This window comes from Odocoileus virginianus, chromosome 9 (assembly GCF_023699985.2).
Source record: "Odocoileus virginianus isolate 20LAN1187 ecotype Illinois chromosome 9, Ovbor_1.2, whole genome shotgun sequence".
Taxonomy (NCBI): Eukaryota; Metazoa; Chordata; class Mammalia; order Artiodactyla; family Cervidae; genus Odocoileus; species Odocoileus virginianus.
In genome coordinates, this window is record NC_069682.1 from 72598406 (window position 1) to 72613096 (window position 14691).

At 45.6% G+C, this 14691-nt stretch overlaps 1 protein-coding gene across 2 annotated transcripts in view; it reads right to left on the reverse strand.

The window, feature by feature from the left end:
• Positions 1-14691, reverse strand: part of B4GALT5 (beta-1,4-galactosyltransferase 5) — a 70334-nt gene that overhangs the window by 9325 nt on the left and 46318 nt on the right. For both annotated transcript variants that reach the window (XM_070472747.1, XM_020906243.2), the window contains exon 2: positions 7962-8096. In XM_070472747.1, the coding sequence (XP_070328848.1) occupies positions 7962-8096 (135 nt within the window). The remainder of the gene's footprint in view (positions 1-7961; positions 8097-14691) is intronic.

The window sequence follows — 14691 nt, forward strand, 5'->3', positions numbered from 1 at the left end:
AGTTGATCTCGATGCTTCGTTTTTAGGTCTGTTAACTTCTCACTATGGGGGAAGAAGTTTTCGTACCCTTCCTCCCCTGCCCCCACCACAGACATACCCTTCCTATCCTCCAGTATCCCTACAGTCACACACGCTAATTGTGGTTAGGACAATCTTCAGTATTTTTATGATGAAGATTCAACAAACACTCTCTGTTGCTGAAAAATGTGGAAAGGATGATTACGTTTCCTTTCCTGCAAATTGTCCCCCCCGCCCTGGAGTAACTGTCTTGTTTTCCTGTTTGCTTAGTTTTACGTGGAATGATGACAAGTGGATGTTTTGCCCTTTGCCACTTCACTTCCCCTCGAGACACAGGCACCGGGTCTTCCTCTTGCTAAGAAGGTCCAGTGCCTCCCAACCCACTCCAGTCTGGACGGGTTTTCCTGGGAGCGTGATCCACTAGTGCTACTCTGGGATGTCCCTTCATCAGTGGCCAGGGGAGTCCATTCACCTCCCGAGAGTGTCAAACCTCAGTTTTCCTAACTTCAACTTCTTTGTTTTCCCTCAGTAAAGCACATTCTTCCAGTGGCTTCCTAAAAGTGGGGAAACAGAAGTGATTATGAAACCCTGGATATCTGATTATTTTTATTCTTCTTCACTTGATACATGGTTTTATAGAATTCTAGGCTGGAGATAAATTTTCCTTTGGAATTGTAAAGGTGCTGTTCCACTTCCTTCTAGAGTCCCCTGGGCCTGTTAAGTCCAAAGTCATTCCAACTCCTGTTCTTTGTAAAAGGTGACAGTAATTTCTTTCTGGAAGTGTGAAGAACTTTCTCTTTGTTCAGGAAAATTGATATTGGTGTGTCTGCTCCACTGTGTTGGCGATGTTATAGCCTCTAAAGTCTGGGGATTCAAGTCCTATTCAAGAATTTTTCGGAGGTATCACTGTGGTGATGATTTCCTGCCTTCTGTATTCTGGGCTCTTTCTGGAGGACAGAAATATGACTTAGATGTTGGGCCTCCTGGCCCTATAATTTTCTCATCTTTTCTACCTGACTTTCTATCCTGCCATTTTTCTGCTCTACCTTTGGAGATTTCCTCAATTGTATCTAGTCCTTTTTAATTATCATTTCCTGCTATTATTTTTTTTTTTTTAATTTCCAAGTGTCCCTTTAATTTTCCAAATGTTCATCTTTTTCAGTATCTTGTTCCATGTTTACAATCCTTTTCCTCTGACCCTTGAGAACATATGTGATGGTTAAGTTTTCTCCTCCCAGCATATTGTTTCTTCCAATTTGTTACTTGTTTTGATTGCCAGCACAGTGGCGCTTGGCCATCTGCTAATATTTAAGAGTGGGGCTCGGAATCAGCTAACTGGAAGGGTCTGGATGGAGGTTCTTCATTGGAGGGTGTTCTGGTCAGAAGTTTGGATGGGAAACCTCCAGGGTCAGTATCTTTGGGTCTTTCTTCTTGGTCCGGTCAGGTTCCCCAGAGAAGTCATTCTAATCTCATGCCAGAATGGTACAGTCTTTGTTACAAGCATCCTGAAACAGGAGGAGGAAAAGCCGGGGGCACCTTGAAAAAAGTCAGGTGCCCCAGCTGACAGGCTCTCTGTTTTACGATCTCTGGCTGGAGGTTATCAAGTCTCCAGTACTTTGCCAGGTTGGGGGATGGAATATCAGACTGCTTTTTAAACAGCTTTCAACCCATCTTTATCTTAGTTGCCACCTTTATTTTTATCTCCAGAAATACCTGATATTCTAAACTTCTGAGCTTCTGAGCGATTTGGGGCTATCAACTACGGGGTGGTTGCACATTAGCAGTGAGTTTTCTTGGGTCTGTCAAGTCCTTCATCACTGGTCCATCTGCTTTCCAACTTCCATAATTTTTTGAGGTGGTCTCCTTTCTTGTGCTTCTCATTTCTCATTTTGTGGACATACACACAGTAGCTACTGTTATTTCAGTGACGTTTTAACTTTATTGCAAATGCCTTTCTTGTAGAGCACGCATGAAGAGGGTCTTCCAATCTCTTATCTCTTTACAGATAAAGAAAGCGAGGCACCGCATACAGCACTCCTATGGGGAGAGCTGCCTGTGCAAGTCTGAGGCCTGATTACACGATGGGTTGATGACCTTGACATCTGTTGTCGTTCAAACATCTGTCACCGTCGTTTAGTTGCTCGCTGTGTCTGACAATTTTGTGACCCCGTGGACTGTAGCCCACCAGGCCCCTCTGTTCATGGGGATTCCCAGGCAAGAATACTGGAGTGGGTTGCCATTTCCTTCTCCAGGAGATCTTCTCAACCCAGGGATTGAACTTGAGCCTCCTACATTCTTTACCACTGACCCACCAGGCAAGTCCCATCTCAGAAGATGAGAGGCCCCAAATACGTGGTGGTTAGTTTTTATGGGCTTGGTATTTCATGGGCTAATGAGTGGGAGGATTATTGCAACTACTTTCAGGAAGGGGTGGAGATTTTCAGGAACTGGGTCACCACCCACTTTTCGACCTGTTATGGCCAGCCTCAGAACTGTCATGGTACCTATGGTCAGTCATTTAGCTTGCTGATATGTTACAATAAACTTCACTGAGGCTCAAAGTCTAGCAGAAGTCGACTCATCCACCATCTTGGATCTAGTTGGTTCTAACCAGTTTATGTCATATTCAACAGCTACTTCTTTTAAAGGCTGCGCCCTGCCTCCTTCCCTCCTGTTTCATCAGCAGCAAGCAGGAAACAAAAGACCACTTATTTTCTTCTTCTGGCTACTAAATTAATAATGTCATTGTTAAAAAAAAGAAAACCTCAAATATACAAGTCCTAAGTGAAAGTCCATAACCTTGCCCTCCATCTCGGAGAACCCCCACCCCACCAAACTGTAATTCCATCAATTGTAATTTTCAATTCTTTACGTAAAAATTTAAACAAAATCTACCTTCCCACTAGCAGTAGAAGCCTTTTAAAGTGGAAGAGGCAGAGAAAACTAATTGCTCATGACATGGCAAAGAATGAGACATGACCGAAGCAACTTCGCACAGACGCACGCACGCCATGGTAAAACCTGTGCCTGGTTATCGTGGGGTCTTCCTCCAGCTGCCTGGAAATGGGCAGAATATATTGCCTACTCTCCTCAGGGGTTCCAAACACCAATTTCTTGGTCTTCTAAAGTACAACCCGACTGAATGAGGGAATTGAAAGAAAAGGCCAGCCTGCTGAATTTCTATGGCCATGGTTTTACTTTTTAATTTAAATCTAAACCATATTGAACCAGAACATGTTCTTCCAGCAAGGGAGGTAGACAGCAAAGAAGGCAACTGTTTTTACATTTATAACAGAGGACATGCTTCCAACCTGTAGACTCAAACAGCCTACTTGGTCAACTCTGCTTTACATCAGTGGTTCAGCAGTCCTGACCGAATATTAGAATCATCTAGGAAGCTTTTTAAATATCCCTGTGCCCAGGTTATACACTAGACTTACTGAATAAGAACCTCTGGGCGTGAGGAGCAGCACATCGGTATTTTGTAAAGCCCCGAGGGAAGTCCAACATGCCCTCAGGTTTCTGTGGCTACCCCAATATGTGGGGGCACTAAAATTCTGCTTTCTCCCTCAAATTACCAAATCCAGCTGAGTAGGGGCTTCAAAGTGCTGATCAACAGATCCAGGAAGAATCACTACTTTCTCTTCCCATCTGCGAAAAGGCCAAACAGCTGCCTCTCTGTTTGAAAAAGTGGGGGGAAAAAAAAATACACATACACACACACTAGAAAGATGTCATCAGGACATCTTTACAAGTACTTGTAATATACAAAGGATCTGCATTCTTCAGGATTTAGCCCACTTAAGAATGACTACCGGCTGGGACAGGAGACATTATGACTATGGGTTGACCACCCAAAAACCACAGACAAAGAGGTTAAGAATATCCACCTCCTTGAATACAGTACAAAACATCCTGGCAATGACTTTATTTGTCTACAACAACAGACCTGTTTTGAAGGATGTGGGCAACAGGACGTTTTTTTGAGTACGTGACCAGAAGGGGACTCAGGTCATCAGTGTGGGGAGGTTGGTGTGTATGTGCACGTGTATACGGAGGGAAGACCTGTCTCTCTGGGTAGAATGGTGCCTGGAAATTTGTATTTAAGAATGAGAAATGCCAGGCCACCCCACCACTCACCTCAAACACACAACTAAAGTGGCTGACCTGGATGAACCCAGAGAATTCTCTCCTGATGCCAAAAGTCTCTTGAGTATCTCTCTCAACCACTCAGAGTAAACCGTGCCAGACTCGCAATCTCACATACCAGTGGCTTTCGGTGACAAGAAGGTTCTCCACATCGTTGCATGCATACTCAGTCATTTTAGTCTTGCCCAACTTTTTGCGACCCCATGGACTGTAGCCCACCAGGCTCCTCTGTCTGTGGAATTCTCCAGGCAACTGGGGCAGTGGCCACTCCCTCCTCCAGGGGATCTTCCCAATCCAGGGAAAAAATCCGGGTCTCCTACATTGCAGCAGGTTCTTTACCCGCTAAGCCACCAGGGAAGCCCTTATTTCAGGCTATTTCCAGGCCACGGTCCTGATCTCTTAAGGTACGTTCTTTTTAGGCAGTAGCCTTGTTTGCTTTCAAGGGTGAAGAAAGCTGGATTACCAACGATACACTAAGCTTTTCAGCCACACTTGGCCTCCTGAAGATCTCTGAACGTGGATGTGTTCAACAGCACTGTTTTCAGGGTGGGTCAACACAGTTCACAAACTATCTCAGCCAGGCTACTCTCACCAAGCTCCTGGCGAGAGTGGCTGGGTCAGCAGTGATGGTCATCTGGCTATCTCAGCAACTTTAGGTCCCAAACGCTCTGACTGTGCTAGGCAGAAAACTACTTTGAAATGAATTTTAAAAAAGAGTTGGCTTTTACTGGATAACCTCCAATGAAATGATATTTCCTCTTCAACACTTAGTCACCAAGGAAGTGCCAATAACACAGAAGCGAATCAAGATGGTAATCTCAGATCTAGATTACAACACCTAAAGTTGGGTTTCCTTGTTAAATCTACCCACTCGTGCACTCAAAAATCATTTACTGTGCCTCCTGTGTGCCAGGTAGGTACCAGGCACAGGGGTCCAAAGACAACACAGGCAAGGAGGGCGCTGCTGGGGTCCAGAGGTCAGCAAGTGCCAAGCCCACCACAGTGCAGAGTCTGAGTGTGCTCCGATCCCTTTGCCCCTAAAATGGGGACGTGGCAGTTATCTTCCTGAGCTCTCATAAGAAGCCCATGAGATAATGCAAACAAAGTGTGAACCCCATCATGAGCAGGTTCCCAACGACAAAGACTTAACAATTTAAGAGAAAAAGAGACATGTTAAACTCAAAATGGATGATTAACCAGTTTGACCCAAGTGATGCTGGGAAGAATTATTTTAGTGGGTGATAATTTGAAGATAAACACACGCAAATTCAAATAATAATGGGTCCCTGGATAAGCCTTCCAAGAGGCTCACTCACTCTCCGCTCAGCTTCTAGGATGACGACCCCTCAGGGAATTAACGTGAGCTTGTGTTGCAAGACTGGCATTGGCAGGGGGACAGAGACCTGCTCACACACCCTCTAACTTTGAGAGAAAACAGACCAGCTCGTCAATGGCCCAGCGAGAAGCCCCAGCATGCTCTGCCCTTGGAGGCCTGAATCCTCGGGACGGGGTAAAGGTCAGGACGGTGTACACGCTTCGTTATCCAGAGTGACACAGGGGGAAAGAGCTCTGAACGGCTTCATCCTTCAGTCAAGTCATCACACAACCAGAAGCAGGTTTCGGGTGGGCTTTAGGGAAAGTCACATGACCAAACCACGCCAACACTTGCAAGATTAATTACACGTACACGTAAAAAATGGAAGTAAAATCCTGCCTACCCGACGGAACCACACCCAAGTCAAGTGAGGCGATGTGTGTGGGATCCTTTTCAAGTTGAGCACCATAAATGATGAACTGTGCTCACCTTTTCCCTTGACTTCAGGACCTACAGTGACCCCTCTTCTAGGCATGGTGCAGGCCTCAGGCCATTTGTCCTGCCAGGCCACAATGTGGCTGCAAAGGTCTGAAAAGCTGATGGCATGCTCTTTGCAAACTTCTAAGAAGAAAGGAGGGCTTCCCAGGTGGTTGTTAGTGGTAAAGAATCCACCTGCCAATGTAGGAGACCTAAGAACCATAGGCTGGATCCCTCGGGTGGGAAGACCCCCTGGAGGAGGGCATGGTGACCCACTCCAGTATCCTTGCCCGGAGAATCCCCATGGACAGAGGAGCCTGGTGGGCTAGAGTCCATGGGGTCGCAAAGAGTCAGACACATCTGAAGCGACTTAGCATGCGTGCAAGAAGAAAGCAAGTATCGAAGCTTGAAAGCAAGTATCGAAGCTTATCAGTTTGCTAACTGTGGTGCTTGGTTACTGCTAAACTGGTCAGCGGGGCAGACTGATACATTAGGACATGGTCAGTTCTTCTCAGGATTTAACTTCCCTTTCCGAGGTAGTGCTTCCTCTTGAGATCCCAACAGCACAGAAGAATTCTCATTTGCAACATTTGCAAAGCAATTTCACATTCAGCAGTGAGTTCCGGATAATCTTACAACTTACTAGAGAGGACCAAAGGGTTGAGTTGGAGCAAAGTGTTTTTAAAAAGTATGTATTTTATAATTCTAGGCTTGAGTGAGATCAGTGAGAAGCCACAGGGAAAGCACACTAGTCCTCAGTTAAAGAAATAAGAGATAAATCATGAATTCAAAGTAAACTGAAATTTCAAAATCCGTTTTCTAATAAAAACCATCCCTGGCTGGAGATTGTAGATGCTTCACGACAGACCCATTTAACCATCTGGAAATATTTCCTCTGTTCAATTTTTGGAAGAGTTAAAAAGACAGACATAAAAAAAGACAGCTTTCTCTCAAAAAGAGCTTGCTATGTATAGTCTTCTGTAAAAAAATAGCTAAAGTCAAACCCACAATTCAGAATCAAGTTCTAACAATACAATGTTAGGCAAGCCATCTAACCTTGGTGCTCTTTTTCTCTCGTTACATAATTAGCGCTTAAAAGATAATAAAAACTACAGGACCAAGTTCCAAAAACTGAGGCAGAAATATTCAGTCTGGGGTCCATCGCTGCTGCTAAGTTGAATAATCTGAAAAGCCTTCTTCAAAGCTAAATGAGTCTGACCACCAAACACGGGCACGCAACTGGCATTCAACCACCGGGTGAAAATCACACCCGACTGAGGAAGGCAAACTAGGTGATCCATTCAATTTCTCTTCCTGAAGTCGCTTTTGTAATTTGTGGAAACTGTCCCAGGCTGCCTGATGATTATGAAATGGAAGTTTATTACATTTCAACTAAAGCATTTAGACACAACAAGGTGAACCAGGCCTACTGGGCTGGCCAAGCTCGAGCAGCATCTGACGGTAGGAACGAGATGGTGCAATTCTTCCTGTGTGGCTGCCAGGACCAGATTAGCTTTGAAAGCACCATGGGCCCACCACCACCACATGGAATGCAGAAAACAAAACTAACGAACCGCAGAGTGTTAACCCACAAAATAAGTGCAGGTCAAGTCCAACCAGCCTGTATTTTCCTCACTGGCTGTATGGATGTATTTTTTGAAATCAACTTCTTTTCAAAATGTTTTTGGTGCTCCTGCCTTTCTGGTGTCCTAAAGATACATGCTTAATCTGCCTACTTAGGGCAACTACACAAAAAGGGGGCTCTTGAAAGATACTCTTCATGAATTGAAAGTGGAATCAACCGGTCACCCTGAACATACTGTCCACAGAACAAACAAGGATTCCTTTGGCGAGAGCTTCTTTTGATGACAACCTAAGATTCAGTCAAACCCTTCCTCCTCCACAATGCACGTTTTTTCCATCGAAGAGAATTATTCGAAGCACATCTCCCTCTTCTGGGAGGAGACATTCTGAGCAGACCCCCTCTTTACTAAAAACGTACCTGAGTCATTCACACTGCTGTTTCTCTTGGCATAGGCGCTCCGGACCACCTGCTCGTAAACCTGCGCGCCGATAGTCCTCATGTTGTCCCGGATGAGGATGCCTTGGGCCTGCATCATGAAGAGGTAGGTGTTCACTGCAGAAACAGAAGGGGAGGGAAAAGGGGTTAATTCGGAAGCAGTCAGTACCAGAAAACACACCAAAAACCCACATTCCTCTGAGCTTTCCTTTCTTCCCCCTTTTCTTTTTGAAAAGTCTTTAGGCGCTAAGATTCTACAAGGCCATCACTTCTCTCTTCCATACTGAGTTCTAAGTTTTCAGGACACTGATCTTCCTTGGGTAGCTAGTAGGACTGAGGGGAATATCTATCCATATTCGACAGCTTTAAAAAAATTATATTCTACCTGATCTTCAAAAACCCAAGCAATATTCTAGCCCTGATATGATCAGAGAGAACTTTTGGATCAATTAAAACATTTTGAAAAAGATCTCTGCTCTTTTTAAATTCACATTCTCAGACTCAGTGGTTATCCTCAGAGAAAGGAGACCACCAACTGCCCTGCCTTCTGGAATCACCTAGATGTAGGTCTAGTCCTGGCTACCTTTTAAAAGCGGTGATGAAGGTTCCAGCTACCTTTTTTTTTTTTTTCTGGTACTATTTGGAGAGAGAGAAGAAGATAATGAAATGCTAGCAGTCCTCACTATCCATCCACCTCAGCCCCAAAGTTCAGAGCAATGGAAAAGGAGCAACTGGCTTGATCCGGGTGTCAATTAAAACAGATTCTCTTCACTATACATACAAACATCCAACCATTATGTTGTGCACCTGAAACTAAAATAATGTTATATGCAAGTTATAGCTCAATAAAAACAAAGCAAAACAAACAAAAAAATACACTCAATAGATTAACTGCCCAATCACCATCATCTTTGGAAAGCAATCTCCCCTCAGGTTTTCCTCAAGTCTCTCTACAGCATGAAATTAGCCTATCTCTAGTATAATTCCTGTCAGAGAAGGCAATGGCAACCCACCCCAGTGCTCTTGCCTGGAAAATCCCATGGACGGAAGAGCCTGGTGGGCTGCAGTCCATGGGGTTACTAACAGTCGGACACGACTGAGCGACTTCACTTTCACGCACTGGAGAAGGAAACGGCAACCCACTCCAGTGCTCTTGCCTGGAGCATCCCAGGGACGGGGGAGCCTGGTGGGCTGCCGTCTGTGGGGTTGCACAGAGTCGGACACGACTGAAGCGACTCGGCAGCCGCAGCAGCAGTGTAATTCCTGTCCTCCGGCTGCAATCTCAAATGCTACGTATTTGAAAGAAACTGTCAGGCTTACAAACATAGCTTCTTCACCAGCCATTCTAATTTACTCACGTTTCCCTCACCAGTCACCGGGAGAGGGGCTGTCTGAGGGGACGGCACGTTTCTAAGCCTGGACTCTGGCGTGTGCTCGGGATCGTCTGAACACTTGGCTGACCTCCAACCAGCCTCCAGGCAAGTACGCAGACAGCCCCCGCCTCTCCTCCAGACTCAGTCCACACAGCCTCGGGCGGTCCTGGCTCTTCAGCAAGACACATTTGTGGACACTGTCTCATTATTACCACAGTGTCCTACACATAATGGGCAGTAAATAAGGACTAAATGGATGAAGCGTAGAAGTCAATTTATTTCCAGCTACTGTGTTTGGTGCTTGTGCTGGCGATGGGGGGGGGGGGGGGGGGTGGGCGGGGAGGACAGGGACAAGTCAACTGGCACGAGGCTTAATGGGGGAACCCCAGGTGGCCCACATTAACGGGGACAAAGAAGCTTTCAGATCTTCTCTAAGGTAAACCCAGAGCCGTCAAATAATTAACAAAAGAAGTCAATATTCAGAAATGAGGGGGCAGTTTCAGATTAGGCCTGGCAGTGACCGGAAGACAAGGGCATGCCTAACTCTTGGCCAGAGATCAGACACAGGGTTAACTCTCTGTAGCATAATAAAGTTACCGGGGTGGTGGGGGAGAGGAACAGCTTCAGATCCTTAAAGAAAGTATAATGCTGTGAAGCCTCGGAAAACAAGAGCAGCATCTCACTTTCTATTTACAACAGAGGGCAGCTTGCCTGGTCACAGTAGGCAGGCAGTTAAACCTAAGATTTAAACTTCATCCAACATCGTATTTCTCACGTGGTTCTGCAGTATTTTTTTTTAAAATCACTTAGGCTATAGCTATATATTATGTATATTATACATATTACACTAAATCTTCCTTCCATCCCCAGCATACTATTAAACCAGCTGTCTTCAATAATATAAAGACAAATATTTATTGCACACTGTGTGTAAAGCTGTCAGGCACTGCAAAAAATACACACTACCTCTTTCCCCCCAAATTTCATCTTCTCTGAGCTTTTTATCCTTTCCACCGTGAAGGACACTGTTGTTAGCCCCCCTTTAAAAAAACTCTAGACCTATGACTGATCCACGTTGATGTATGGCAGAAACCAATACAATGTCATAATTATCCTTCAATTAAAAATAAATAAATGAGAGAAAAAAAACTCTCTCCCTTTCTTAGTTCTGTAGCATTCCCCTAGGGCTGTTCGCAAACATTTCCCTGCCGATCGCCTGGAGAGCCTGTTCCTACACCCCCCCTTGCAACCCTAATTCACTAAGTCTGAGTGGCGCTCGTGAACTTGCACTTGTAACAAGCTCACAGGTGACACCAGTGTGGCTGGGCAGGAGCAGGTTTCCAGAATCACCCCTTCAGGGAACTTCAGCTACGTAATCAGTAATAGTGAGTAACACATATTGAGCACTTAATTCTTTATCTCACTTAATCCTCATAACTTAAGAGGCAAGTTAACACTATCCAACTCAGCGCTGCCTTCCAGGCTTCGGTTTCTCCACCTTGCTTCTCCCAGGTCACAGGGATGGATCTGAACCAGGCGCTCTATGCTCTAACCGCTAAGCTTAAGAATGTGCTCATCCGTGTTCTAGCCACCTGTTCTTCAGAGATTTCACACCCACACAACTTAAACAATTGCTCTTAAGAAGATGGCGCTCAAGTCTTCATCTCCTACACAAAGCTGCCGGGCAGGTCTTTCTTAATTACAGATAGACAGATATATCCTCCTCAAAGGCCTTCTGCATCTCTGGCCTTTGTGCCTGGGCTTCTGCTCTCCCTGCTGCCCTGTGAATCTCATTAATCCTTCAAACCCCAGTGTAGATACTTCTCCAATTTTCCCCTTCTAGGATTTCTGTGGTATTCAAAAATGTGCCTTTTGTTTATATTTTGTCTTAGTTTGCTAATAACTGTCTCATGTGTTCGTCTTGTCGTTCAATTAACAAATTACACAAACCACATATTATTAATGCTTTTGTAAACTCTCCACAGGAATTAGCAAAAGACTGAGGAAAAAAAAAAAGCCTGAGGAAGCAAATTTTTGCCAAAGAAAATAATCACAGATTCATAGACTCAGGGTTGGATGGGATTTTAAAGAACACTTTTCAATACCTCCTGAGACACCGCCACCCAAAAACTGTGCCTTCCAAGAATGCAGAGTCAGTCTGGTACAGTAGAGCCGTCTTCAGAAAAAAACCTCTACTTTGGATTGGGTCCAAAATGCCTTCCAGTCACTTTTAAGCACCGGTTCTCATCCTGCCCCCCTGACGGAAGAGTCAACTTCCTTCCCTACCCTTCAGATATTGGAAGAGACATTGTCAGCCAACCTCACACCCACCCCGCCTAACCTGCAACCTCACGCTAGACATCCCCCGCTGCCTCCGTTAACCGCCCCACCCCTCTTCCTGGAATCACCACGACTTCAGTCCCTGTCCTGGGCTGCTCTGGACTTCAGCCCAGGAGTCCACACTTGACAAAGAGTGTGGCCCATGCCGACAGCGGGCCAGATGCAGTCTGATGGGCCCAGAGCCATCTGTTACCAAAGCGCTGTCAACTCTTGCCTCCTCTTGGAGATGCAAATACGCAACAGCCCAGGGCCAGAGACATCCTACAACAGAAATGCCGAGTTACCTAATCCACCATTGCCCAGGCAGCCCCCTTGCCCTTTGATGCATGCTAAAACAACGTTTACTACAAATTCAGGCTTACTTGTAGCTTTTTTACACTTTCATGAGAAATGGAAATTACTGTCCTGCCTCCGGTTCTAGATTGGGGGATCTCCTGTGATCATGACTCAGATGAGAGATAAGCCCCTTTCAGGTTTACATAATCGGAAATTTCCGTCCAGGTGCCCATGGAGGCAGCCTTGGGCCATGGTTTTAACTGGAGAGCTTCTGGGAGCAGAGCAGTGGGCATCCGAATGGAAAGGCATCCTCTCCTTCCTCCATCAGGATTCCAGGCGGCCTCCACATCCTTAGGAGTTGGGGAACACCATTTTCACTTGAACACACACGTTAATAAATGACTCTGACTCATAAAAAATTCCTCACTAGATAATGAAATCTGACATTTCGGCTTAAAAGCAAGATAGATTGACACAATGAACCCAAGAGGAACTGACACAATTAGGGGAGTCTATATACTTAAAAAGCTCATACTTTTAACCTAAACATGTGTATCCTTGAAGTGTGTTGCATATGGCTGGGTAAGGTAAACAGAATTAAGAAAGCCCTTTCTTGACTACCCTTTAAAATCTGTGTCTCAACGCCAACAACCAACACGTGTGTGTGCACACGCCCCCAGTCCTTTCTGGCTTTACTCTTTTTATTTAACACATGACACCTTTTCTTAATCTGCCCTGTTAGCGCCCTCTAGAACGTGAGCTGGGTGAGGGCAGGCCCTATGCCCCTGGTGGCTGGAACAGTGTGTCTGGAACACAGAAGAGGATGCACAGTGAGTACTTGAATACATGAATATCTAAGTTAGGACAACGAACAATGGAGCCTTCTGAACTCAGCTGTGCATGGATATGGGGTTTCAAGCTTTTCTCTTGTATTAGCGCCCTACTCTGCTATGAGAGGAACTCAAAATGTTTTGAGCTAACCAGCTTCATTGCACGAATGTGTTCATGAAAAGTTCAGCAATTTCTTTGTACCAACCAAGCAAAGCTGCCAAACAGATCACATTTTCCCTAAAAACGTTCTCTGGTTCTCGCTCCTGGTGGCTCTCAGCTGGTAAAGACTCCGCCTGCAGTGCAGGAGACCGCAGTTCGATTCCTGGGTCGGGAAGATCCCCTGGAGGAGGGACAGGCTGCCCCCTCCAGTATTCTGGGGCTTCCCTGGCGGCTCAGATGGTAAAGAATCCGCCTGCAGTGCAGGAGACCCGGGTTCGATCCCTGGGTTGGGAAGATCCCCTGGAGAAGGGACAGACTGCCCACTCCAGTACTCTGGGGCTTCCCTGGCGGCTCAGATGGTAAAGACTCCGCCTGCAGTGCAGGAGACCTGGGTTCGATCCCTGGGTGGGGAAGATCCCCTGGAGAAGGGACAGGCTGCCCACTCCAGTACTCTGGCCTGGGGAGAAGTCCATGGACTGTGTAGCAGAGTCAGACACGACGGAGACTTTCAGTCACTCTTGGTCCCACCAAGTTGCCTGGGTTTGTAATGGTCCTTAACATGTTGCACAAATTTATTCAAAACCTTGTGCCACATTATTTGTAATAGGAAGACACCAGAAAAAAACTAAATGTCCACCCAAAGTAGATCGAAAGGAGACTGCTTGAATTACTGCACATTCACATGGATGAGTACCGTGAGGCTAATACCAAAGAATGAGGAACCAGTCAAAACAGCTCCCAACTGGAAAAGAGCCCAGAAGTTCACCTATAATAGAACAGATTAAAAATGTGTATCCTATTGGAATACTACACAGCCACTAGAAGAGATCAACTACAACTATATGCAACCGCACAGATGAGTCTCTCATGCAACACATGTAATTCTGTGTACACAGGGCCTGAGAGAGGCATGACTAATCTGGAGTGCCAGAAGCCTGGGAAGAGGTATCTGTAGGGCAGGGGTGTGTGTGTGTTGAGGAGGGGAGTTGGGAGGGGGCTTCTGGTCACCTTTTATTTCCTGACCTGGATACTGGTTTCATAGGTACACTCCTTTTGGAAAAAGTCATCAAGCTGTTCATTTATTTGTGCACAATTTAAAATGTATGCTATACTTCAATAAATTTACAAAAAAAAAAGGATTGAGGAAAACCTATGAACTAATTTCTAGGATATATTGTTACCTAGAAAAGAGCAAAGAGCGTGTACATGTGTGTGTGCACATGCGTGCACATGCATGTACATATTATGCTGATACAGAAATAAGGTGAAATTTTATGCACATACATATTTTTATAGGAAGAAACAGATGAAAGGCAAACCAGGTAAACATTTATTATACACCTGCTATGTGCCAGGAACTGTCCTCTACTATCTGAAAAGAATGACGGTTATAAATAAGACGCAGTCCTTCCAGACAAGGAAACTGCAGCCAGTGCTGTCTCTAAGGGAGCCCAGGAGAGGAGCGACAGCTCACAGTGTGAGTGAGGGTGGCGGGGTGGCAGAAAATGCTCCCAAGGAATAAGAACGCTGACACGGGGAAGGGAAGGGCACAAATGCAGGGGCACGCGGGAGAAGAGACGTCTGAGGCGCCAAAAGCAGTTGGGTATGGCAGGAATGAAGGGTATGTGTGGCAAAAACAGGAGGCTGGGGTGGGCGGGGGTAGGAAAGCCGAGGGGAGTGGATCACAAAGGGCTTTGTGCGCTCTACTTAGGGGCCTGACATTGAAGAAATAG